The sequence below is a fragment of the Mugil cephalus genome, chromosome 18 (genome assembly GCF_022458985.1).
Source record: "Mugil cephalus isolate CIBA_MC_2020 chromosome 18, CIBA_Mcephalus_1.1, whole genome shotgun sequence".
Lineage (NCBI taxonomy): Eukaryota > Metazoa > Chordata > Actinopteri > Mugiliformes > Mugilidae > Mugil > Mugil cephalus.
The window spans coordinates 1,320,179-1,339,995 of record NC_061787.1 but is presented as its reverse complement, the minus strand read 5'-3'; the positions used below and the strand labels follow the sequence as shown (position 1 = coordinate 1,339,995).

The 19,817-nt window shown below is 41.3% G+C and overlaps 1 protein-coding gene and 1 long non-coding RNA gene across 2 annotated transcripts; both read left to right on the top strand.

Annotated features, from left to right (window-relative positions):
- Positions 1-22: 22 nt before the first annotated feature.
- Positions 23-3,103, top strand: LOC124995545. Its single transcript, XR_007110729.1, has 2 exons — positions 23-327; positions 469-3,103. It is a non-coding gene; the product is annotated as an uncharacterized LOC124995545 (long non-coding RNA).
- Positions 3,104-3,299: 196 nt separating this feature from the next.
- On the top strand, positions 3,300-19,560 carry LOC124995541 (NACHT, LRR and PYD domains-containing protein 12-like; the record flags this gene model as incomplete). The annotated part of the gene is made up of 11 exons (XM_047567971.1): positions 3,300-4,013; positions 4,488-4,614; positions 8,991-9,181; positions 9,665-11,462; positions 13,712-13,885; positions 14,317-14,490; positions 15,313-15,486; positions 15,970-16,143; positions 17,605-17,781; positions 18,384-18,557; positions 19,380-19,560. Coding segments are annotated over exons 2-11 (3,333 nt in total), but the record flags the coding sequence as incomplete, so codon positions are not given.
- Positions 19,561-19,817: the final 257 nt, after the last annotated feature.

Genomic DNA, 19,817 nt, shown 5'->3' with positions numbered 1-19,817 from the left:
TTTCCTTTCCTGCTGCTGTTAGGCTCCACAATGTGTAGTATTACTATTACTAATATTATCACTGTGTTGTATTGTGTACAACCCTATGCAATATACAACAATCACTATCTGTTTACACTTCACAGGATATACCACTCTGCTGCTTAAGATGACGATGTTTATCAGGGTTAACTTGATGTGGAAGATGTTTTCTTGGCTGATGAGTCTGGGAAGGAGCGATGACCCAAGAAACCTGAGTTTAAGCCTAGCTTTAGGCACTGACAAGAGCAGCTGGTCAGCTGACCTGAGAGAGCGGCTGGGAGTGCAGGGATGCAGCAGCTCAATAAGGTAAGGTGGGGCAAGGCCATTCAAGACTTTAAAAGCAAATAAATAATTTTAAAATGGATCCTAAAATGGACGGGCAGCCAGTGGAGTGAAGCTAAAATAGGTGAAATGTGCTCATACTTGCTTGTGCCACTGTCAAACCAGAGACACTGGCTTCAGCACCGGACAGCTCCTCTGAACCCTCGAAATGAGGCTAACACAAGGAGAGGTCACTTCAGCACTGGACAGCTCCTCTGAACCCTCCACATGAGGCTAATACAAGGAGAGGTCACTTCAGCACCGGACAGCTCCTCTGAACCCTTGACATGAGGCTTACACAGGGAGAGGTCACTTCAGCACCGGACAGCTCCACAGGAACAACTTCATCTGTCTCATCTTGAGCCTTTCGTCATGCTTTAGGACTTTAGGACATGCTCCCTCTCACAGTACTCCTTCAACCTATTGACAGAAGAGAGACAAGATCTGCGTCACCAACCTGGAGTGGACGGGTTTCTATCAATAACTTTTTTCTGCACCAGATGAGACCCAGTTTATAGAACTTCCAAGACAAAGGAAGTGGAAACAAAACACAAACCTTGTCACCAGATAAAAATGTTCAACTTGTGTCGTGCTTGTCAAATCGACCTTTCAGCACATGAGTACGGCATAGTCTAAACCTGAAACTACTCACATAGATCTTCAAGTCATTTTCGGTGTTTTCACACAGACACTTTTTACTTAAACATTTCAGAGGACCTCAGACTGTAAAGGCAAACACCAACTCATATAGTCTAAACCAGAGATTTCTGTACCTCCCTTATGGCCAACATGTACAGATGGACTCCCTCATCCTAGTCTTTGTCAAACTCCAGACTATAAGTGAGTAACACGGTTTTAATTGTCTGGTGAAAGCGTTCAAATGCACCCTGCAGAATCTGGTCTGATCCTGTATTCATTCATCCATTCATTCATTGGATTTATTTCAACAGTACAAGTGAGTAAAACAGTCTACATCACAAATGACCTGCATATAATAGGATCTAATAATTCAATTACTTTCAACAGAAGACATACAGGTTAAATATTCAGATTCATTCATTGATGCTCAAAAAGTAGTAGGAAGAAGAAGACTTATTTCAGCCCTCCACACTTTTTCAGGTGAGTATCAGGTCATTAACTTGAGACTCTAGTCATGTGATCGTCAGGTGGACTACATCCACAAATTTTCGGGATAAAAACCTAAAATCCCTACCAGTCACTCTGAGGTGGTGGAAACGTCTTCAAAATAACAAATTAGTCCAGTTGCCCTTGTTTTCTGAAGAAACCCTCATCCAGGCTCACCTAAGCTTTGCTAAAACATAGGCCACAGGAGGGGGTGGGACTGGTTTACCACCATCCTCAGATCACCCTCCACCTCCACAGGCCCCAGGGAGCAGAGTCAGCCTTCTTCACCAGTCTGTTCAGTCTCTGTTTGTCTCTGAGAACCTGCTGCTCCAGCAGACCACTCCATAGTAGATGGCGGATGAAGGACCTAAGAGGACTTAGCAGATAGAGTCTGCTCTGGTCTTTCTTATAGACTGCCCTCATGTGGCCAGTCCAGTCCAGTCCAGTTTGTTGTTCAGGGGAACACCCAAAGTTTCAGGTGACTCCTCAGTTTGTTAGATAAAATGCAGGAGTGATGACTGGTAACAATTTAAAACACAGGCACTGTTGAATGGATTCTCATCGTTGGTCTTTGAGTATAGAGAGAAAGGTCTCAAATGAGATCAGTTCAGTCATTTTCAGTTCAGATTGAATGGGATTCCAAGCTGAGGGGGCAGAGAAATGAAAAGCTTTTTTCTCAATTCAGTCCGAACACGAGGAACAGCTCGGTGCAAAGTGTTTGGTCTTAAGGTGTACACAATCTAGTGGTGGTGAGTTCACTGACTGAGATAAATGATTCATAAACCAGTGTCTGTGGTGAGTTCACTTACTCTAAACGCAGTAGAAAAGTCACTGTCTGTAAAAACAGTCAGACTATTAGTTTTGGGTTAAATTAGTATAAATCATGAAAATAAACTTTCTAAACCTTAGATTTGGGAAACTTTTTAACATTTGACTTCAGCAAATGTGATATTTCTATTAGGACTGAAAGAATCCACTTTATTCTCATCGTTCATTTAAAAGATTAATTTATGAATCATTATTTTCTGTCTTCTTCTTCATTCCAGTCGTCCTCCCTTAGAGCCAGATCACTCTGAAGCATGTGTTGTCATGGTTTATGCCTGTCTTTTATTTTGTGATCATGTTTTGAAGTTTGGAGTGTTTTATTTTGTCAAGTTTCTGGATTTCCTGTCTGTGGTGTCTCCTTGTGGTTTTTCATGTCTGTGTGTGTCATGTTTTGTGTTTCCTGTTTTATTTCGTTATGTTTCTTAGTTTCCTGCCTGTCTTGCCTCGTGTTTCTGTCACGATTAAGTCTTGTATCGTGTTGTATTTCCTGTTTTATTTTGTTAAGTTCTGGGTTCCTGTCTATGTTCCTTGTGTGTCCCTTGATTGTTTATTGGTCCCACTTGGTTTGATTGCCCTCATGAGTTTCACCTGTGTCTTCTTCCTGAGCCCTCTTGTGTATTTATAGCCCTGCCTTCCCTTTGTTCCTGGTCGTGTCGTTGTGTTACCTACCTGATGTTATTTGGTCCCCAAGCCATGTTCCTTGTTTTCCATGCCACATTCATGATTCTTTTGATTTTTGTATTTTGTATTTACCTGCCTCAACGCAGTGCTTTTTGTTAGTTATTATAAAAAAGAAAAACCTTTCTCTGTATTCCCTGCATCGTCCTTATTGTCCTGCACCTGGGTCCTCGTCTCAGCATCCCCTACCCTGACATGTGTTGTTTCTCCTCTGCTTTAGTTTGGGATACTCTTCATGTTTGATGTTGACCACATTGGTCTGGTTCCTCTCAGGGCCAGAGTGAAACACTGTTCTCTAATGATGTCCTGAATTTACCTGCACATTCTGATCCAGCCCAGAGATAAACTCACTACCTGGACATGGAGAGAGGAGGAGCTCACCTGAGCAGCTGATCAGGTTTCATGAGGAGAGGGAGTGAACACTGAGGAGTGATTCTTGTCACTGGTTCATTTCTCAGACTGACTCCATTAGAGGAGGATGAGAAGGACCACATGTCATTCTAGACCAGGGCTGTTAAACTCATTTTAGTTGGGGGGCCACATACAGCCCAGTCTGATCCATATCCATATTTATTCCATTTGTTTTAGTGTAAAGAAGAACTTCTTTCATACCAAACTCTATCCAGCTGTACAATAGCTCACCTTTCTCTGAGAGTTAACTCCATGTTAATGGACACTATTACACCTGACTATTATTTCTATGTAGATACTGTAGATTCTTCCATCTTTGTTTCCTGATAATTCTGTACTTTTTTAAAAAATGTATTGTTCCATTTATTTTACTTTTATCTTTCGTATGTTTATCTTTTGAACCTGAACTCATCCACATCCATTTTATTGAGACAACGTGATTTTAATGTGAAGAGAAAGAGACACACACCAGCACACACACATCACGTGATTTCCAGTAAACGTAGAGAGGAGGAGCAGAGGAGGAGCTGAGGAGGAGCTCACCTGGGCAGGTGGAGGAGGAGCAATGATAGTGAAAGTGTTTTGTTCAGACTCCATTTTGATTCAGAGTTGAAGGAGGAAACTGAAGAGAGGTGAGAGTTAATGTTCTTCTCCTTTAAGAGTTTGTTTGTTTGTGGGGTCGTTTTTTTTTTTATTTCGGGGCCTTGTGTGTCGGGGGGAGACAGTTATTAAACTGTCGTTTGTGTTTCACTTCTTACACTCCGACAAACAACCATTCACTCTCACACCTACGTTCAGTTTAGAATCGCCTTCTGTGTGTTTCCTTATTCTCTTTTATTTTGTATTTCCTGTGAAGTTTATTTAGAAAGGAACGTATCCGGGTATGATAACCGTTAATGACAGTAACGCAAGACGGAAACAATAATTCTGTGTTTGCGTTAAATTAAATGAGCGTGTTATGTGTGTTCAGTGTGAATTGAGTTGGCTAAGTTAAAGTTTCCTGATCAAACTCTAAGTATTTATTTTTAACTTGACAGAGAAATCTTTAATAAAAACTGAACTGAAGTTGATGTAAACTCACTGAGTGTTTCTGGTTTATCTCTCAGACTGACTGAAGATGAGACAGGAGATGGAGGAAGAGGAGGACAGAGTCAGCTGTCTGTCTATGAAGAGTGACTGGTCCAAAGATCATCCTCCAGAATTCAGTGGAGAACCTCGACCCTCAGACACAAAGTAAGAGAACTACTACTAACTTGTTCACGACTCATTTTAATCACCTCTGTCAGTTCCAGGGTATTTTCTGTCCCCAGTGGTTGATTGAGTTTAGCTGAAGTGTTTTTTTTATTCCAGCTGTTAACCAAAGTTTATTCAGCTTGTAGTTATAAACTGAAGGTGGTCTCAGAGACTACAGACTCTCAGCTTAAATTTGAGAGTATTCACATCCAGACTGGAGGAAATTTGTAGGAATTAAAAACATTTTAACATACAATCGACTAGAGGTCGACCGATATAGATCTTTTAGTGCAGATACCAATGCTGAACATTGGCTGACAGCTGATACATGCTGCTGATGTTTCTGAGCTAATAAGTGGAGCTGATATATGGAGGACCAATTCTGACACAATAAAAAAATAAAAAAATAAATATATGCCAGAAATAATTCATTAAATAAAAATAAATTCCTAAATAAATGTCATAAAAACTATGTATTTATTTATCAATTTATTTATTTATTGATGCACCACTTCACATGCACAAAGAAATGTTATTCAGATGAGGGGACTGAACGTTCTCCTATTGGTTAATCGATGAATGCACAGATCGACTGCAAATGCCTTTTCCCATCCAGCCAGGTAGTTTAATTTGAAATGGAGCAGCGACATCAGGCTGAAGCTGAGACGCTTACCTGATGTGTCAGAAAGTAACACTGTCAGTCAGGACTATTTACCTTTTGGAGTGGACCGTGTTGCATTTAGGGTCGTCCACCGGTGTGGGAGGAGTGGAAGGTGTGAAAGTACCTGGAATAAAGGACAGTCAGTATGTTTATGCATGTGGAAAAAAACTAATTATTGTATTAATCAGACTCTAACTGGAGAATTTGGTAACGCTTTATATTAAGGTCCTTGTAATAACCATTAATTAATAGGTAATAAGGCCCTTGTAAGTCCTTACAAGATGCTTATTAACATTATTGTGTATTTATAAACCTACATAAGTGATAATGGCTTTATAATACAGTTAATAGCAGGCTATAAGATATTTATAAGTGCTTATAAGAAACTTGTTAACAGTTTGCAAATGCTTAAGAACATTAATAGACGCCTCATGAGTATCTTATAATTGTTCATAATGGAATTACAAACACCCATAACCACCTCTTTTTTTGCTTATTGATATTAAAATATACTTTATTGCTCATCTATTATCAGTTAACTATACACTTGTTAACAGTTAATTGTGCTTTTTGCAGCTACTGGATCTAAAGCGAGAACAATGCTTTATTAAAGCTAATAAATCATTTATTATGCATTTATTAATGATTAATATGCTTTTCCACTTCCACATCTGGAATGTGGTCAAGGTTGATACAATGGGAAGAAAAAAATGCATAATACAACAAGTGTTTAAACTGTGAATACCAAAATTGTTTTTATTTATTGCTGTGGACATATTACTAAAATGTATCAAAATAAAAATCACCTAAAACAGGCATCTCAACGAAAGAGAAAAAAAAAATATTTCAAGGAACTGTACACTTTGTTTTAACTTTGAAAAACAAACAAACAAAAACATGGTCCATTAGAACCACAGCAATTCAAAAGTGCCCCTTTCAAACTTTATTGTGCATCTTGTAAGGACTTACAAGGGCCTTATTACCTATTAATTAATGGTTATTACAAGGACCTTAATATAAAGCGTTACCGAGAATTTAAATGCATGAAAACACGTTACTCCGACTAAAATCAGAGTTCTCTTTATCCGATTAAGACAACCAGATAATGTTACTGGAATTTGGTTTTTCTCCACCATGTGTACGCCTTAATCACATTTCTCACAGGATAATGCATGTGCGCTTGCTGCACAACTGCTGAACTGGCATGTGACCACAGAACAAAAACATCCAAGAACGTCGGTCACAGAAGAAGAAGGTAACAGAGCCAGTCGAAGAACTATCTGAGGGATAGCGCCATCTATTAGCACCAGAAGTAGAGCGAACATTATGTACGAGATTAAAAAAAAAAGTACTATTCTTTAAAATGCCGGTCTGCCACACGAACAACTCTTGTTTATTACACGACGTAATAGGCCAACCAGGGGGCTGTATTAACGTGGTATTAACCTACTGAAAAGACACATATCGTCACCTAGTGTGGAGGAAGAGAATATGTTCCTGTCACTTATTCGATTTTCTCAGTTGCATGTAAACTGGATGTAAACTGACAGTAGTCAGAAAGTTGAATTTCAAGCATGGCTTGATTAAGCTCTGCATGTAAATGCACTGATTGACATCCTCTGCCAGGCAGGGGCTCACCACAGAGCTGTGGAGTGTGGAGTCGTTGGCAGAAAAGCGGTTTGACAACTTTTCAGTATCAGCTTGTTTCTGGCCTGTTTGTACAAGTCCCGATCTGCACTTCTGTAGGCCTCTTCCTTGTCCTGGCGTAGTTGTCTCAGTCTTGCAGTGAACCATGGTTTGTTGTTGTTGAAAGTGCAGAAGGTGTTGTTCTTCACAGACATGTACTCACAAAATCTGATGTCCGATGTCACAGTGTCGGTCAGTTCATTCACGTAGCTTTAAAGATGCTCCCATCAGTGCAGTCAAATCCTGTAGCTGTATTTTTGACTCATCTGTCCATTTCTTCACTGTTCTCATTACAGGCTTGGCACAATTCAGCTTTTGCCTGTAGGTTGGGATGAGATGGACCAGGCAGTGATCAGAGAATCCCAAAGGGGTGCGGGGCCAGAGCGATAAGCGTCTTTTATTGTATTGTAGCAGTGGTCCAAGGTGTTCATGCTGGTGGGACAGGTCACGTGTTGTCTGTATTTAGGCATTTCAAGCTTGAGATTTGCTCTATTAAAACCCTTGAGAATGATTAGCAGAGAGTACAGGTGGGTTTTCTTCACGTCTGTGATGCACGCCTGTGGTGGAATGTAAACACCAACTGTCGCAACTACCTACTTTCTGAGGGGTATGCAGACACATGACTGGTGAACCAACAAAAGTTCTTAAATAAAGAAAATGCCTACTCAAAATAATTTTTCCCCCATTGCTTTGGCGCCCCTCTAGTGCAGCGCCCCTATGCGCCGCATATAGTGCATACCCACTAACAAGGTGAACTTCCACAGTGAATAAAATGGCCTACAGTTTATGAAAATTACTCCCAAGTGAGGGCTGCATCCATCTAAATCCACAGAGAGCTGCTGCTCCTCCTACCAGAATCTCCATGTGGTACAGAGGTACAAATGAAAGGGTAAAAAACTACAGACAGTCTGAGGACTTTACAGATCAGTTCCACAGAATTTCTCCATGATGAATCTATGGATGTGAAACGTCTTCAAACTCAAGATCATCTGAAAAGCACAAAAAACACAACTCTTTGTTTTGGTCATCAATAATTCAAAAATGTTTTTTGTTTTGTTTTTTGCACAGTGACAAAATCCAAAGGTAACAGGCAGGTACATCAACATCACCGGGTAATTTAGAGGACGAACCTCTGCATTTCTTAGACAGACTTAGACTTTATTTGTCATTTATATTTACATCAAAATGGAATTTCAGCACAATTGCTCAGAGGATAAAGAGTTAGACAAGATTAAAATTATAGAACAATCACACAATAGAAACAAGTATTTATTTTAACTTACAAGGAAAATCTTTAATAAAAACTACAGTTCCCATCCGTCTTTGATCAACATGGAGTACTGGAACTGAAGTTAAAATAATACAATAAACACAAGTGACTCTGAGCCATTGGAACTTAGTCCTACTCATGATCTCACTGTGTTCTACAGATGATGTTGTATTCTTCAGATCAGGAGTCGCTCCAAGGCTTCTGAGAACCTCCATTTCAGAATGTCCACTCATCAATATTCAGATATATTTGTCCTAATGGTGAAGTGTGTACATATTTCCAGCTGGGTACTATTGGATGGATTGAACTGCAGTTTTCTCATCCTCCCATAGTCAGTGTGTAGCAACCAGCCAGTATAGTTAGAATGTGATATTTATCTGATCAGTCCTCTCTGTCAGTCCAGTTCACTGTCAGTAACACTTCTTAGACTCTTCTAAGCTCAGTTCAGACTGAACTAACTCAAGCTTCAACAGTGAAGGACAGAATCAGCTCTCTTTGATGGAAGGTTTTTACTGTGAAGTCTCTGCAGGACGTGTTGAGTTTGTATCAACAGCAAACAGCAGGTAGATCACTCAGTGTTTAATAAGACAGAAAGATGTGAAAAGCAGTTCATTGGTGTTGATGAAAACAGGAGAGTTTAAAACAAAGGAAGTCAGTTCAAACTTTTCCTGTTCTCTGTGAGCGTCTGAGCTTCTGGACAGTGATGTTGAATGTTGATAATGTGCAAATGGTTTTAATGATGAAGAAATGTGTTGACAGAGAGAGGAAGAGGAGTCATGTTTCTGTAGAGGAGCAGCCGTCCTGCTGTGCTTTGTGTCAGGACGTCCTGAAGGATCCAGTCTCTACCAGCTGTGGACACTGGTTCTGCAGACAGTGCATCACCTCGTACTGGGACCAGTCTGCTTCATCAGGACACTCCTGTCCCCAGTGTGGAAAAAGATCCAGATCAAGTAAGACTCTACATTTAATTCACTCATGCTATAGTTTAATTTATTGTATTTTTTGTTTCCCTGCACTTCTCATACCAGCCTTATTTTACTCATAACTGAGCTCAGTTAATTTCTGCTGATATAAATTAATTTAAACTTGTTGTGGTTAAACTCTTTTGTTGTGAAAGAGCTAAAACGTTGGAAGTGCCGTTGAAAGCACGGGATGAACATATATCAACCATTTTTAGTGGATTAGTCTTAAATATTACAGAGAGGAAGGAGCAACCACAGTGATCTGTTAGATGAAGAGCTGCAGATGAGCTGCTGTCAATCAAACACTGACACGCCCCCTCAGAGGCTGATAGAACAAAGAGCATTTCTAATGTTTCCTCTAAAAATGAGTTATCATGAGAAGTGAGGGCATTTAAAGTCTGTTTTCTGTTCTTTGTGGATTCAAACAGGGATGACTGTTTCTTTCTGTCTCTTGTTTGTTCTTCTTTCCAGATGATGTTGGTCTGCAGGAGGTTTTAGATGAACATAAGATCAGTCTGAGGAGGAGATGTGAACGTGTGACTGAAGGAACTGATGTAAGAGGAAGAGGAACCCTCCTCAACAGGATCTACACTGAGCTCTACATCACAGAGGGACAGAGTGAAGAGGTTAATACCCAACATGAGGTGAAGCAGCTTGAGACAGCTTCCAAGATGAAGGCCCTCCATGACACTCCAATCAGGTGCCACAACATCTTTTCAGCCTTAGCCTACAATCAGAGACGCATCAGACTGGTTCTGACCTACGGTGTCGCTGGTGTTGGAAAAACCTTCTCAGTGCAGAAGTTCACTCTGGACTGGGCAGAGGGTTTGGAAAACCAAGATGTCAGTGTGGTGATTGTGCTTTCGTTCAGGGAGCTGAACTTGATCAAAGATGAGCAGTACAGTCTTCTCAGGCTGCTCCATGTTTTCCATCCAACATTACAGAAGGTCACAGCAGAGCAGCTGGCTGTCTGGAAACTTTTGTTCATCTTTGACGGCCTGGATGAAAGCAGACTTTCACTTGACTTCAACAACAGTGAGGTTGTGTCTGATGTGACACAGAAGGCATCAGTCAACGTGCTGCTGACAAACCTCATCAAGGGGAACCTGCTTCCCTCGGCTCTGGTCTGGATCACTTCCAGACCTGCAGCAGCCAATCAGATCCCTCCTACATGTGTTGACAGGGTAACAGAAGTACGAGGCTTCACTGACGCCCAGAAGGAGGAGTACTTCAGGAAGAGGTTCAGTGATGAAGAGCTGTCCAGCAGAATCATCTCCCACATCAAGACCTCCAGGAGCCTCCACATCCTGTGTGCAGTCCCAGTCTTCTGCTGGATCACTGCTACAGTTCTGGAGCACATGTTGACTACAGAGCAGAGAGGAGAGCTGCCCAAGACCCTGACTGACATGTACTCACACTTTGTGATGGTTCAGACAAAGAGGAAGAAGAACAAGTACCATGAGGGACATGAGATGAGTCCACAGGAGCTGATGGAGGCTGACAGGGAAGTTCTTCTGAAGCTGGGGAGGCTGGCGTTTGAACATCTGGCGGAAGGAAACATCATGTTCTACCAAGAAGACCTGGAGCGCTGTAGTCTGGATGTGACAGAGGCCTCAGTGTACTCAGGAGTTTGTACAGAGATCTTCAAAAGAGAGAGTGTGATCTTCCAGAAATCAGTCTACTGCTTTGTTCATCTGAGCGTTCAGGAGTTTCTGGCTGCAGTCTACATGTTCCACTGTTACACTAACAAGAAGACAGAGGTTCTGAAGAACTTTCTGGGGAGAGACTACCGGATCTCCGCTAAGCCTCTGGATAGCTTCCTGTGTGGAGCCATGAAGAAATCCCTGCTCAGTACAAATGGTCATCTGGACCTGTTTGTTCGCTTCCTTCATGGCCTCTCTCTGGAGTCCAACCACAGACTCTTAGGAGTTCTGCTGGGTCAGACGGATAACAGTCCAGAAATCATCCAGAGAGCTATCAATAAGCTGAAGAATATGAGGAATGATAACATTTCTCCTGACAGAAGCATCAACATCTTCCACTGTCTGATGGAGATGAACGACCTCTCAGTTCATCAGAAGATCCAAGAGTTCCTGAAGTCGGAGAAGAGATCAGAAAAGAAACTCTCTGTGATCCAGTGCTCAGCTCTGGCCTACATGCTGCAGATGTCAGAGGAGGTTCTGGATGAGTTGGACCTGAGTCAGTACAACACATCAGAGGAAGGTCGACGGAGACTGATCTCAGCTGTGAGGAACTGCAGAAAGGCTCAGTGAGTCCTGATCATTAACAGAATCGTTCAGATGTTCAATTCTGTTCGATTCAAATCAGTTTACATCAACAGCTTAAAGGACATACAAAACAGAACAGGCCACACAATTGTATATTCAGATTAAAAAAGCACATGACAGTATTTTAAGAACGTAACAGTCATTTAAAAAGTGCTAGTCTTAAAGTGCATTTAGCTTTCTTTGTTTAGACTTAAGCATCCGAACTGAGGAGCTGGACAGCTCTGGGGACAAACCTAGTCCTCCTCCTCTGCATCCTGAGGGAAGCCACTCAAGCTCAGGACACAGAATGTTGGAAGAATCCTGTAAAATCTTTGTCTGTTGATCACAGAGGAGAGTGAGGGGGATGAACAGGCTGCCCAATGATATTAGAGCAGACCTTCACCATGTTCAGCAGGTGGTTTCTATACTACAGTGTAGTGGAATGAAGCCAACATGTAAAGGAGAAGGTTATCACATTTTCAATGAAAGCATAGTAGAATGCTGTGGAGCTAGTGGAGGAAAAGGTAGTTGAAGTGGAGAGAGCTGTGGAGCATGGAGGCTAGTAGGATCAGATTTATGATGTGCTGCCATCTCCCCAGAACCTAAACCAGTGGTTAGGAGAGGATGCTGCCTGCCCAATGTGTTCTTGTGTATGTACACTTAGCCACATTCTGACAGGTTGCAGGGTTAGTCCCTCCCAAGGGAGAAATATACCTGGCATCACAACCAGGTTCTGAAATGCTTAGCAGCTGCTGATGAGGAAAAACGGATTGAAGCAAATTCCTCATCTGCTAGAAAGGAGAATAGGCACACTGTGTTTGTTCGAGAGGGAGAAAAGGTCTGACTGTCGAGAATCAGGCATAGCGAGGGGCAGCTAAGGGTGGGCGGAGCCTGGGAGCTGAGGTCCCACTTAGGGATGTCATGATTACAGTTTTCCTTAGTACCATTATTGTCAGAGAGTTTATCCTGATATTACGATAATCGCGATTATCATGCGTTGATTGATTTTACATATCTATTCATATGTAAAATCACATGAACACTCCTTAAAGGTCTTAAAGTTTCCTTCATTTATATATTTTGATGCTAAAATATAATTATATTACTTATTATATGATACAATATTTGTATTTGCACACACATACACCTGAGCAAACACAAAACAACTCGATGAAACATCAGATAATTTAAGTGTAGCGTTACCAACATCATGTGATATTGTCAACAGACCAGCGTGTAGCGAGAACGTCAGCGCTCAAAAGAGGAGATAATAAACAGAAACAGACATGTGGTGTTAAACTTCTGTGCCACAGTAACCTCGTTCTTTATTGATAAACCGAGCGCCGTCCAGCGGATCGAGACACTTGAGGAAGTTTACAAAGTGACCGGTGGTAACCGGTAGATTAAGAACCCCAAAGAGTAGATGCTGAGCAAGATAGTTATCTGTTGTTTACCTTAGTAGTCGCGTGTACCCGTGACATTTGAAAGAGCAGTGGCTAGGATTTAGGATTGGGACCTGCCGCTGGAAAAACTGCATGGGTGTTGCGTAACTCTGTTTTCGTTCCGTTTGAGTTGCCCTTAACTATGGTCCCGGAATACTATTTTCTGACGGTATTCAGGAAACGTTACGATGAATTCATTTTAGCACTTAATGCCGTTGTTAATTGTGAAATCGAGTAATCGTGACATCCCTAGTCCCACTTAAACGGTCACCTGACTGTCCCAGCACAAATAGTGAACCTTCGTCAGAGACCAGACCTGCTGTTGTGGCCGGAAATAGAGAAGGTAGTGTACTTTGTGGAGCTTACTGCTCCGTGGGAAGACAGAGTGGAGGAGGGTAATGAGCGCAAGAAAGCTAGGTATGCAGAGATGGCATCAGTAGCTGAGCAGCAAGGCTGGAGCGCCGGTATGCAGCCAGTGGAGGTTCAGAGCAGTGAATATTGGTAGTGAATAAGTGTAAAAAAGTGTAAAAAAAAATAAATAAATGAAAAAAAAAAACACTGTCAAAGTGTGTTGACTACACCGCAAGGTCGGTCAATACTAAAGATGTAACACACACACTCACAGTTCACGTTACACGAAAAGGATTCATACACACTTCCAGCTACTCTCTGCAACACCAGTCAACCACACGAGCAGTGACCTGGAAGACAACATCATCAGATGATCACCTCATTCTGTTTCATACTCATTCAGTCTGGATCTAGATGGAAATGATCTGATCTTAGATTTATATGTTTTCTAATTACAGATTAACTGGATGTGGACTCTCAGAGACTCACTGTGAAGTTGTGGCCTCAGCTCTGAAGTCCAACCCTTCCTATCTGACAGAGCTGGACATGAGTGATAATATCCTGGAGGATTCAGCAGTGAAGCATCTGTCTGCTGGACTGGAGAGTCCAAACTGTAGACTGGAGACTCTGAGGTCAGTTCACTGACTGGAGCTGTTGGAGGTTTTCTTTATTTATTCACTTCAGATCATTGACTGATGTGTCAAATGGTTTTTAGTTGATAAATGTTCAGTATTTCCATGAGCACAAATCTGAAGAAAATATTCTCAAATGTTCTGTTTTTCTGAACAGCTGAAGAACATTGACTCACAACAAGTCTTCTTATTTATTACAATCATACATCACCAGAACATTTCACATGAAACCCCCCAAACTATAAAAGTCCTGGTAAATGTGCTGCTTTGGTGCAACAGTTCATTTCAATCTCCACTGATGATAAAAACTAAACACACAGTCACAGACTGTTACTGATGTTGTTGAGTCAGACTGATAGAAGGCTGTTGCTCTGAGTCACCATGAAACACATCATACATTTCACTGGAGCTCACTTTTATTCTTTATTCAGATTGATTTGCTGCAGTTTGTCAGAGATCAGCTGTGATTCTCTGGTCTCAGCTCTGAAGTCCAACCCCTCCCATCTGAAACATCTGGAGCTGAGTATCAACAACCTGAAGGATTCAGGAGTGAAGCAGCTGTGTGGTTTTCTGGAGAGTCCAGACTGTAGACTGGAGACTCTGAGGTCAGTTCACTGTCTGTTACTGTTGTAGATCTGATATGTTTAATCACCAACTGAATCTAATTCATCTTCATCCACAACTTTCCTCCATAAATCTGTAAATGTCCTTTAGTTCAAGACCCGTGTTTGTAGCAGAAACTGTAGAAAATGTTAAAGTCAATGAAGCTTAAAGGCTGTTAGGACACAGTAATGTTGAGCTGAACATTTAAAACCTGAACACATCTAAATCAAATCAAACTTTATTTATGCCACACTTTTCGTACCAAAAACAGCAGCCTAAAGTGCTTCACACAGACAAAACTATAAATCATCAAGAAACCACCACCACATATGTACACATACAGAGTCTCTGTGGCCCTGAGGTTCTCCAGCTGTTCCACAGTCGAGGGCCAATAACTAAATTCTGCCTCCCCGTGTGTCTTAGATCTAACTTGTGGTTGGTTAAAAGGCCGGTGCTGGAGGACCTCAGGGTTCATGAGGGTTGATACGGTAAAAGTAAGTCAGACAGATAAGAAGGCCCAAGACCATTAAGACATTTAAAAACTACTAAAAGAACCTTAAAGTCGATCCTGAAACACACGGGGAGCCAATGCAGCGATATTAAAACTGGTGTAATGCGCTCCCACCCTCTGGTCCTCGTCAGCACACGAGAGGCTGAATTTTGGAATAATTAATGTTGGAAATTGTCATTTTGGAAAGATCAGAGAGCAGAGCATTACAATAATTCAGATGACAGGAGATAAAAGCATCATCAGCACCTCAGTGTTGGCCTCAGAGAGACTGAATCATTCATGATTCTATCTTCACCTTTTATTCTTTATTCAGTTTGAAGAACTGCTGGTTGACAGAGATCAGCTGTGATTCTCTGGTCTCAGCTCTGAAGCCCAACCCCTCCCATCTGAAACATCTGGACCTGAGAGGAAACTTCCTGAAGGATTCAGATGTGAAGCAGCTTCTTGATCTTGTGGAGAGTCCAGACTATAAACTGGAGACTCTGAGGTCAGTCTCCATGTTTTCTTTGTGTGCTGAGATGAATATGATGGTAAAGTTGTGGTGACATCAGGCTGATATTCTACTGATCCACACTGAGGATATTCATGGTAAAGTCTGGTTTCTTCTTCTGTGGTTTAATCCATTGACTGTGGCAGAGCCATGTTGAGCTCCACATTTCAAAGTTTCATAGAAGAAGAAAATCCTCCACTGGATGATTGACTCTGAAACTCTGACACTCTTCATTTCCACCTTAGAGTTTTTCAAATTAAAAGGAGACCAACAACAAACGATGGTTTTATATTATATCCAAATCAGTTTTGTCTTCAAATGTCTTTGTTCATCTGAACCACAATTTAAATAGTTCACTTTGAAAGAACAAAACATCTTTAACGTGTGAACTTTAAACTTGTTCATTCTGAACCTTCTTCAGCTCTGAACACGATTTAAAGGAGGAACTTTCTGAACTCTCATCTTTTATTCTTTATTCAGATTGGAGAGCTGCAGTTTGTCAGAGATCAGCTGTTATTATCTGGCCTCAGCTCTGAAGTCCAACCCCTCCCACCTGAAACATCTGCACCTGAGTGGAAACAACCTGAAGGATTCAGCAGTGAAGCAGCTGTGTGGTTTTCTGGAGAGTCCAGACTGTAGACTGGAGACTCTGAGGTCAGTTCACTGTCTGTTACTGTTGTAGATCTGATATGTTTAATCACCAACTGAATCTAATTCATCTTCATCCACAACTTTCCTCCATAAATCTGTAAATGTCCTTTAGTTCAAGACCAGTGTTTGTAGCAGAAACTGTAGAAAAAGTCAGTGAAGCTGTGAAGGGGCTGGGGGCTGGGACCCAAGTGCAACTGGAAAAACCAGGCAGAAGAATCGTCCACAAAACAAGAACTTTAGTCCAAAAGTAGGCCAAGGTCAAAATCCAAAAGGAGGAAAATAGCAGAAGAGGTCACATACAATAGTAGAGATGTTACACTCCAAGCAGAAGCTCAACACAGTGTCGAGCTTTCAAAGCAGAAGTATCGCCACAAGAGGCTTTGATGCTTCACTTCATACAGTGAAAAATCATGTGACTCCTCAAATGAGGCTTCACTAGGTCACACGCGTATCGGCCATGTGTCACTACAGTTTGGAATTCAGGGCTGGGTTTTCTATCTCAATGCATATAAATAGCCACAATTCATCAAAATGTCACAAGGTTTTGAGAGGAGAGTTTTGCATATGTCATCGATTTACAACCAAGCAGAGTGAGGTTTCAGGTGGGAGTAGTACAACATTAGATTAGCTTGTGTACTTACATTGGCACATAGGGATTCACACATTATACATATATTGACTTACATACATACATACTAAACACACATACAGAGAAACAAGCATTTTACACAACCATTGTCACCACAGTCCCTAGTTGGCGAAACATTTCACTTGTCTTATTTTGTAATTTGTATTTCTACCAGTCACCCAAAAGCATATATCTAAAACATACAGTATTATATGAAGGCACAACCACAAAAGCACATCATTATTTTACTGAAAGAATATAAATCAAGCATTTCAAAATGCACATACTATAGATCCTTCATTGTTAAACAGTGCCTCACCGTTTCACCACCCTTTGCCTCGTTTCCTTTGAATGCTATCTCTACTTTTATCCAGCAGATGTCACCACATTTAATCGTATAAATCGCTTCACAACACTTAACCACTTCAACACAATTGCTTCAGATTGATTCAGTGTTTCACAAAGCTTCAGATTTTCCATCACTGCACAATACACAAGTAGCAAACAACAAAACAACAAAAGAAAACACAAGAGGGTTTAAACACAAAGTTACAAGGACAAGGGGGATGAGGCAGGGTTTAAATACACTGGGTAACAAGACACAGGGGAAACACATTAGAGTGGAGACATGAATCACAGAGGAGGAAACAACAGGAATCAACACTAACAGCAATACACACTACAAAGTAAAACAGGAAATTAATGCAAATGAAACAGATTCTGACAGAAGCTTAAAGGATGTTAGGACACAGTAATGTTGAGCTGCACATTTAAAACCTGAACACATCTGATGGAATTATTCAGAATTGAATCTACATCTTTCATACTTTATTCAGGTTGAACACCTGCAGTTTGTCAGAGATCAGCTGTGATTCTCTGGGACCAGCTCTGATGTCCAACCCCTCCCATCTGAAACATCTGGACCTGAGTGAAAACAACAACCTGAAGGATTCAGCAGCGAAGCAGCTGTGTGGTTTTCTGGAGAGTCCAGACTGTAGACTGGAGACTCTGGAGTAAGTTCACTGTCTGTTACTGTTGTAGATCTGATATGTTTAATCACCAACTGAATCTAATTCATCTTCGTTATTGTTCCTCAAACTGAAGACAAACTCATTTCAATAACTGTATAAATCAAATCAAACCAACTTTATTTATATAGCACCTTTCATAGAAATAAATTACAACCCAAGGTTCTTCACACGTAGAACAAACAAATATAAAACAAGCCTGACGAACCCTCCCCCTTCCCACACACACACACACACACTAAGGAGCACAGGGATAGTAAGAGCACAGATAAAATGAGTAACATAGCTGAGCACAGATGGACCAGTGAGGAAACACCATCACAGAGGACCGTCCAACACAACGTTCAACCCTCTGCAGCCCTGAGGTCCTCCAGCAGGCTGGTCCATAGACGTGGGCCATGAAACTGAAAAGATGCCTCTCCATACTTCTTTGTCTTGACTCTAGGAACCACTAAAAGGCTGCTACCGGAGGAGCAATCACATATTACTGTCTGTAGAAGACATGATGGAGATCCACAGTAACACAAGGTCAAAGTCACTCAGACATGGAGAGGAGATTTAATCTACATCTTTTAATCTTCATTCAGATTGAACAACTGCAGTTTGTCAGAGATCAGCTGTTATTCTCTGGTCTCAGCTCTGAAGTCCAACCCCTCCCATCTGAAACATCTGCACCTGAGTATCAACAACCTGAAGGATTCAGGAGTGAAGCAGCTGTGTGGTTTTCTGGAGAGTCCAGACTGTAGACTGGAGACTCTGAGGTCAGTTCACTGTCTGTTACTGTTGTAGATCTGATATGTTTAATCACCAACTGAATCTAATTCATCTTCATCCACAACTTTCCTCCATGAATCTGTAAATGTCCTTTAGTTCAAGACCAGTGTTTGTAGCAGAAACTGTAGAAAATGTTAAAGTCAATGAAGCTTAAAGGCTGTTAGGACACAGTAATGTTGAGCTGAACATTTAAAACCTGAACACATCTAAATCAAATCAAACTTTATTTATGCCACACTTTTCGTACCAAAAACAGCAGCCTAAAGTGCTTCACACAGACAAAACTATAAATCATCAAGAAACCACCACCACATATGTACACATACAGAGTCTCTGTGGCCCTGAGGTTCTCCAGCTGTTCCACAGTCGAGGGCCAATAACTAAATTCTGCCTCCCCGTGTGTCTTAGATCTAACTTGTGGTTGGTTAAAAGTCCGGTGCTGGAGGACCTCAGGGTTCATGAGGGTTGATACGGTAAAAGTAAGTCAGACAGATAAGAAGGCCCAAGACCATTAAGACATTTAAAAACTACTAAAAGAACCTTAAAGTCGATCCTGAAACACACGGGGAGCCAATGCAGCGATATTAAAACTGGTGTAATGCGCTCCCACCCTCTGGTCCTCGTCAGCGCACGAGAGGCTGAATTTTGGAATAATTAATGTTGGAAATTGTCATTTTGGAAAGATCAGAGAGCAGAGCATTACAATAATTCAGACGACAGGAGATAAAAGCATCATCAGCACCTCAGTGTTGGCCTGAGAGAGACTGAATCATTCATGATTCTATCTTCACCTTTTATTCTTTATTCAGTTTGAAGAACTGCTGGTTGACAGAGATCAGCTGTGATTCTCTGGTCTCAGCTCTGAAGCCCAACCCCTCCCATCTGAAACATCTGGACCTGAGAGGAAACTTCCTGAAGGATTCAGATGTGAAGCAGCTTCTTGATCTTGTGGAGAGTCCAGACTATAAACTGGAGACTCTGAGGTCAGTCTCCATGTTTTCTTTGTGTGCTGAGATGAATATGATGGTAAAGTTGTGGTGACATCAGGCTGATATTCTACTGATCCACACTGAGGATATTCATGGTAAAGTCTGGTTTCTTCTTCTGTGGTTTAATCCATTGACTGTGGCAGAGCCATGTTGAGCTCCACATTTCAAAGTTTCATAGAAGAAGAAAATCCTCCACTGGATGATTGACTCTGAAACTCTGACACTCTTCATTTCCACCTTAAAGTCTGTCAAACATTT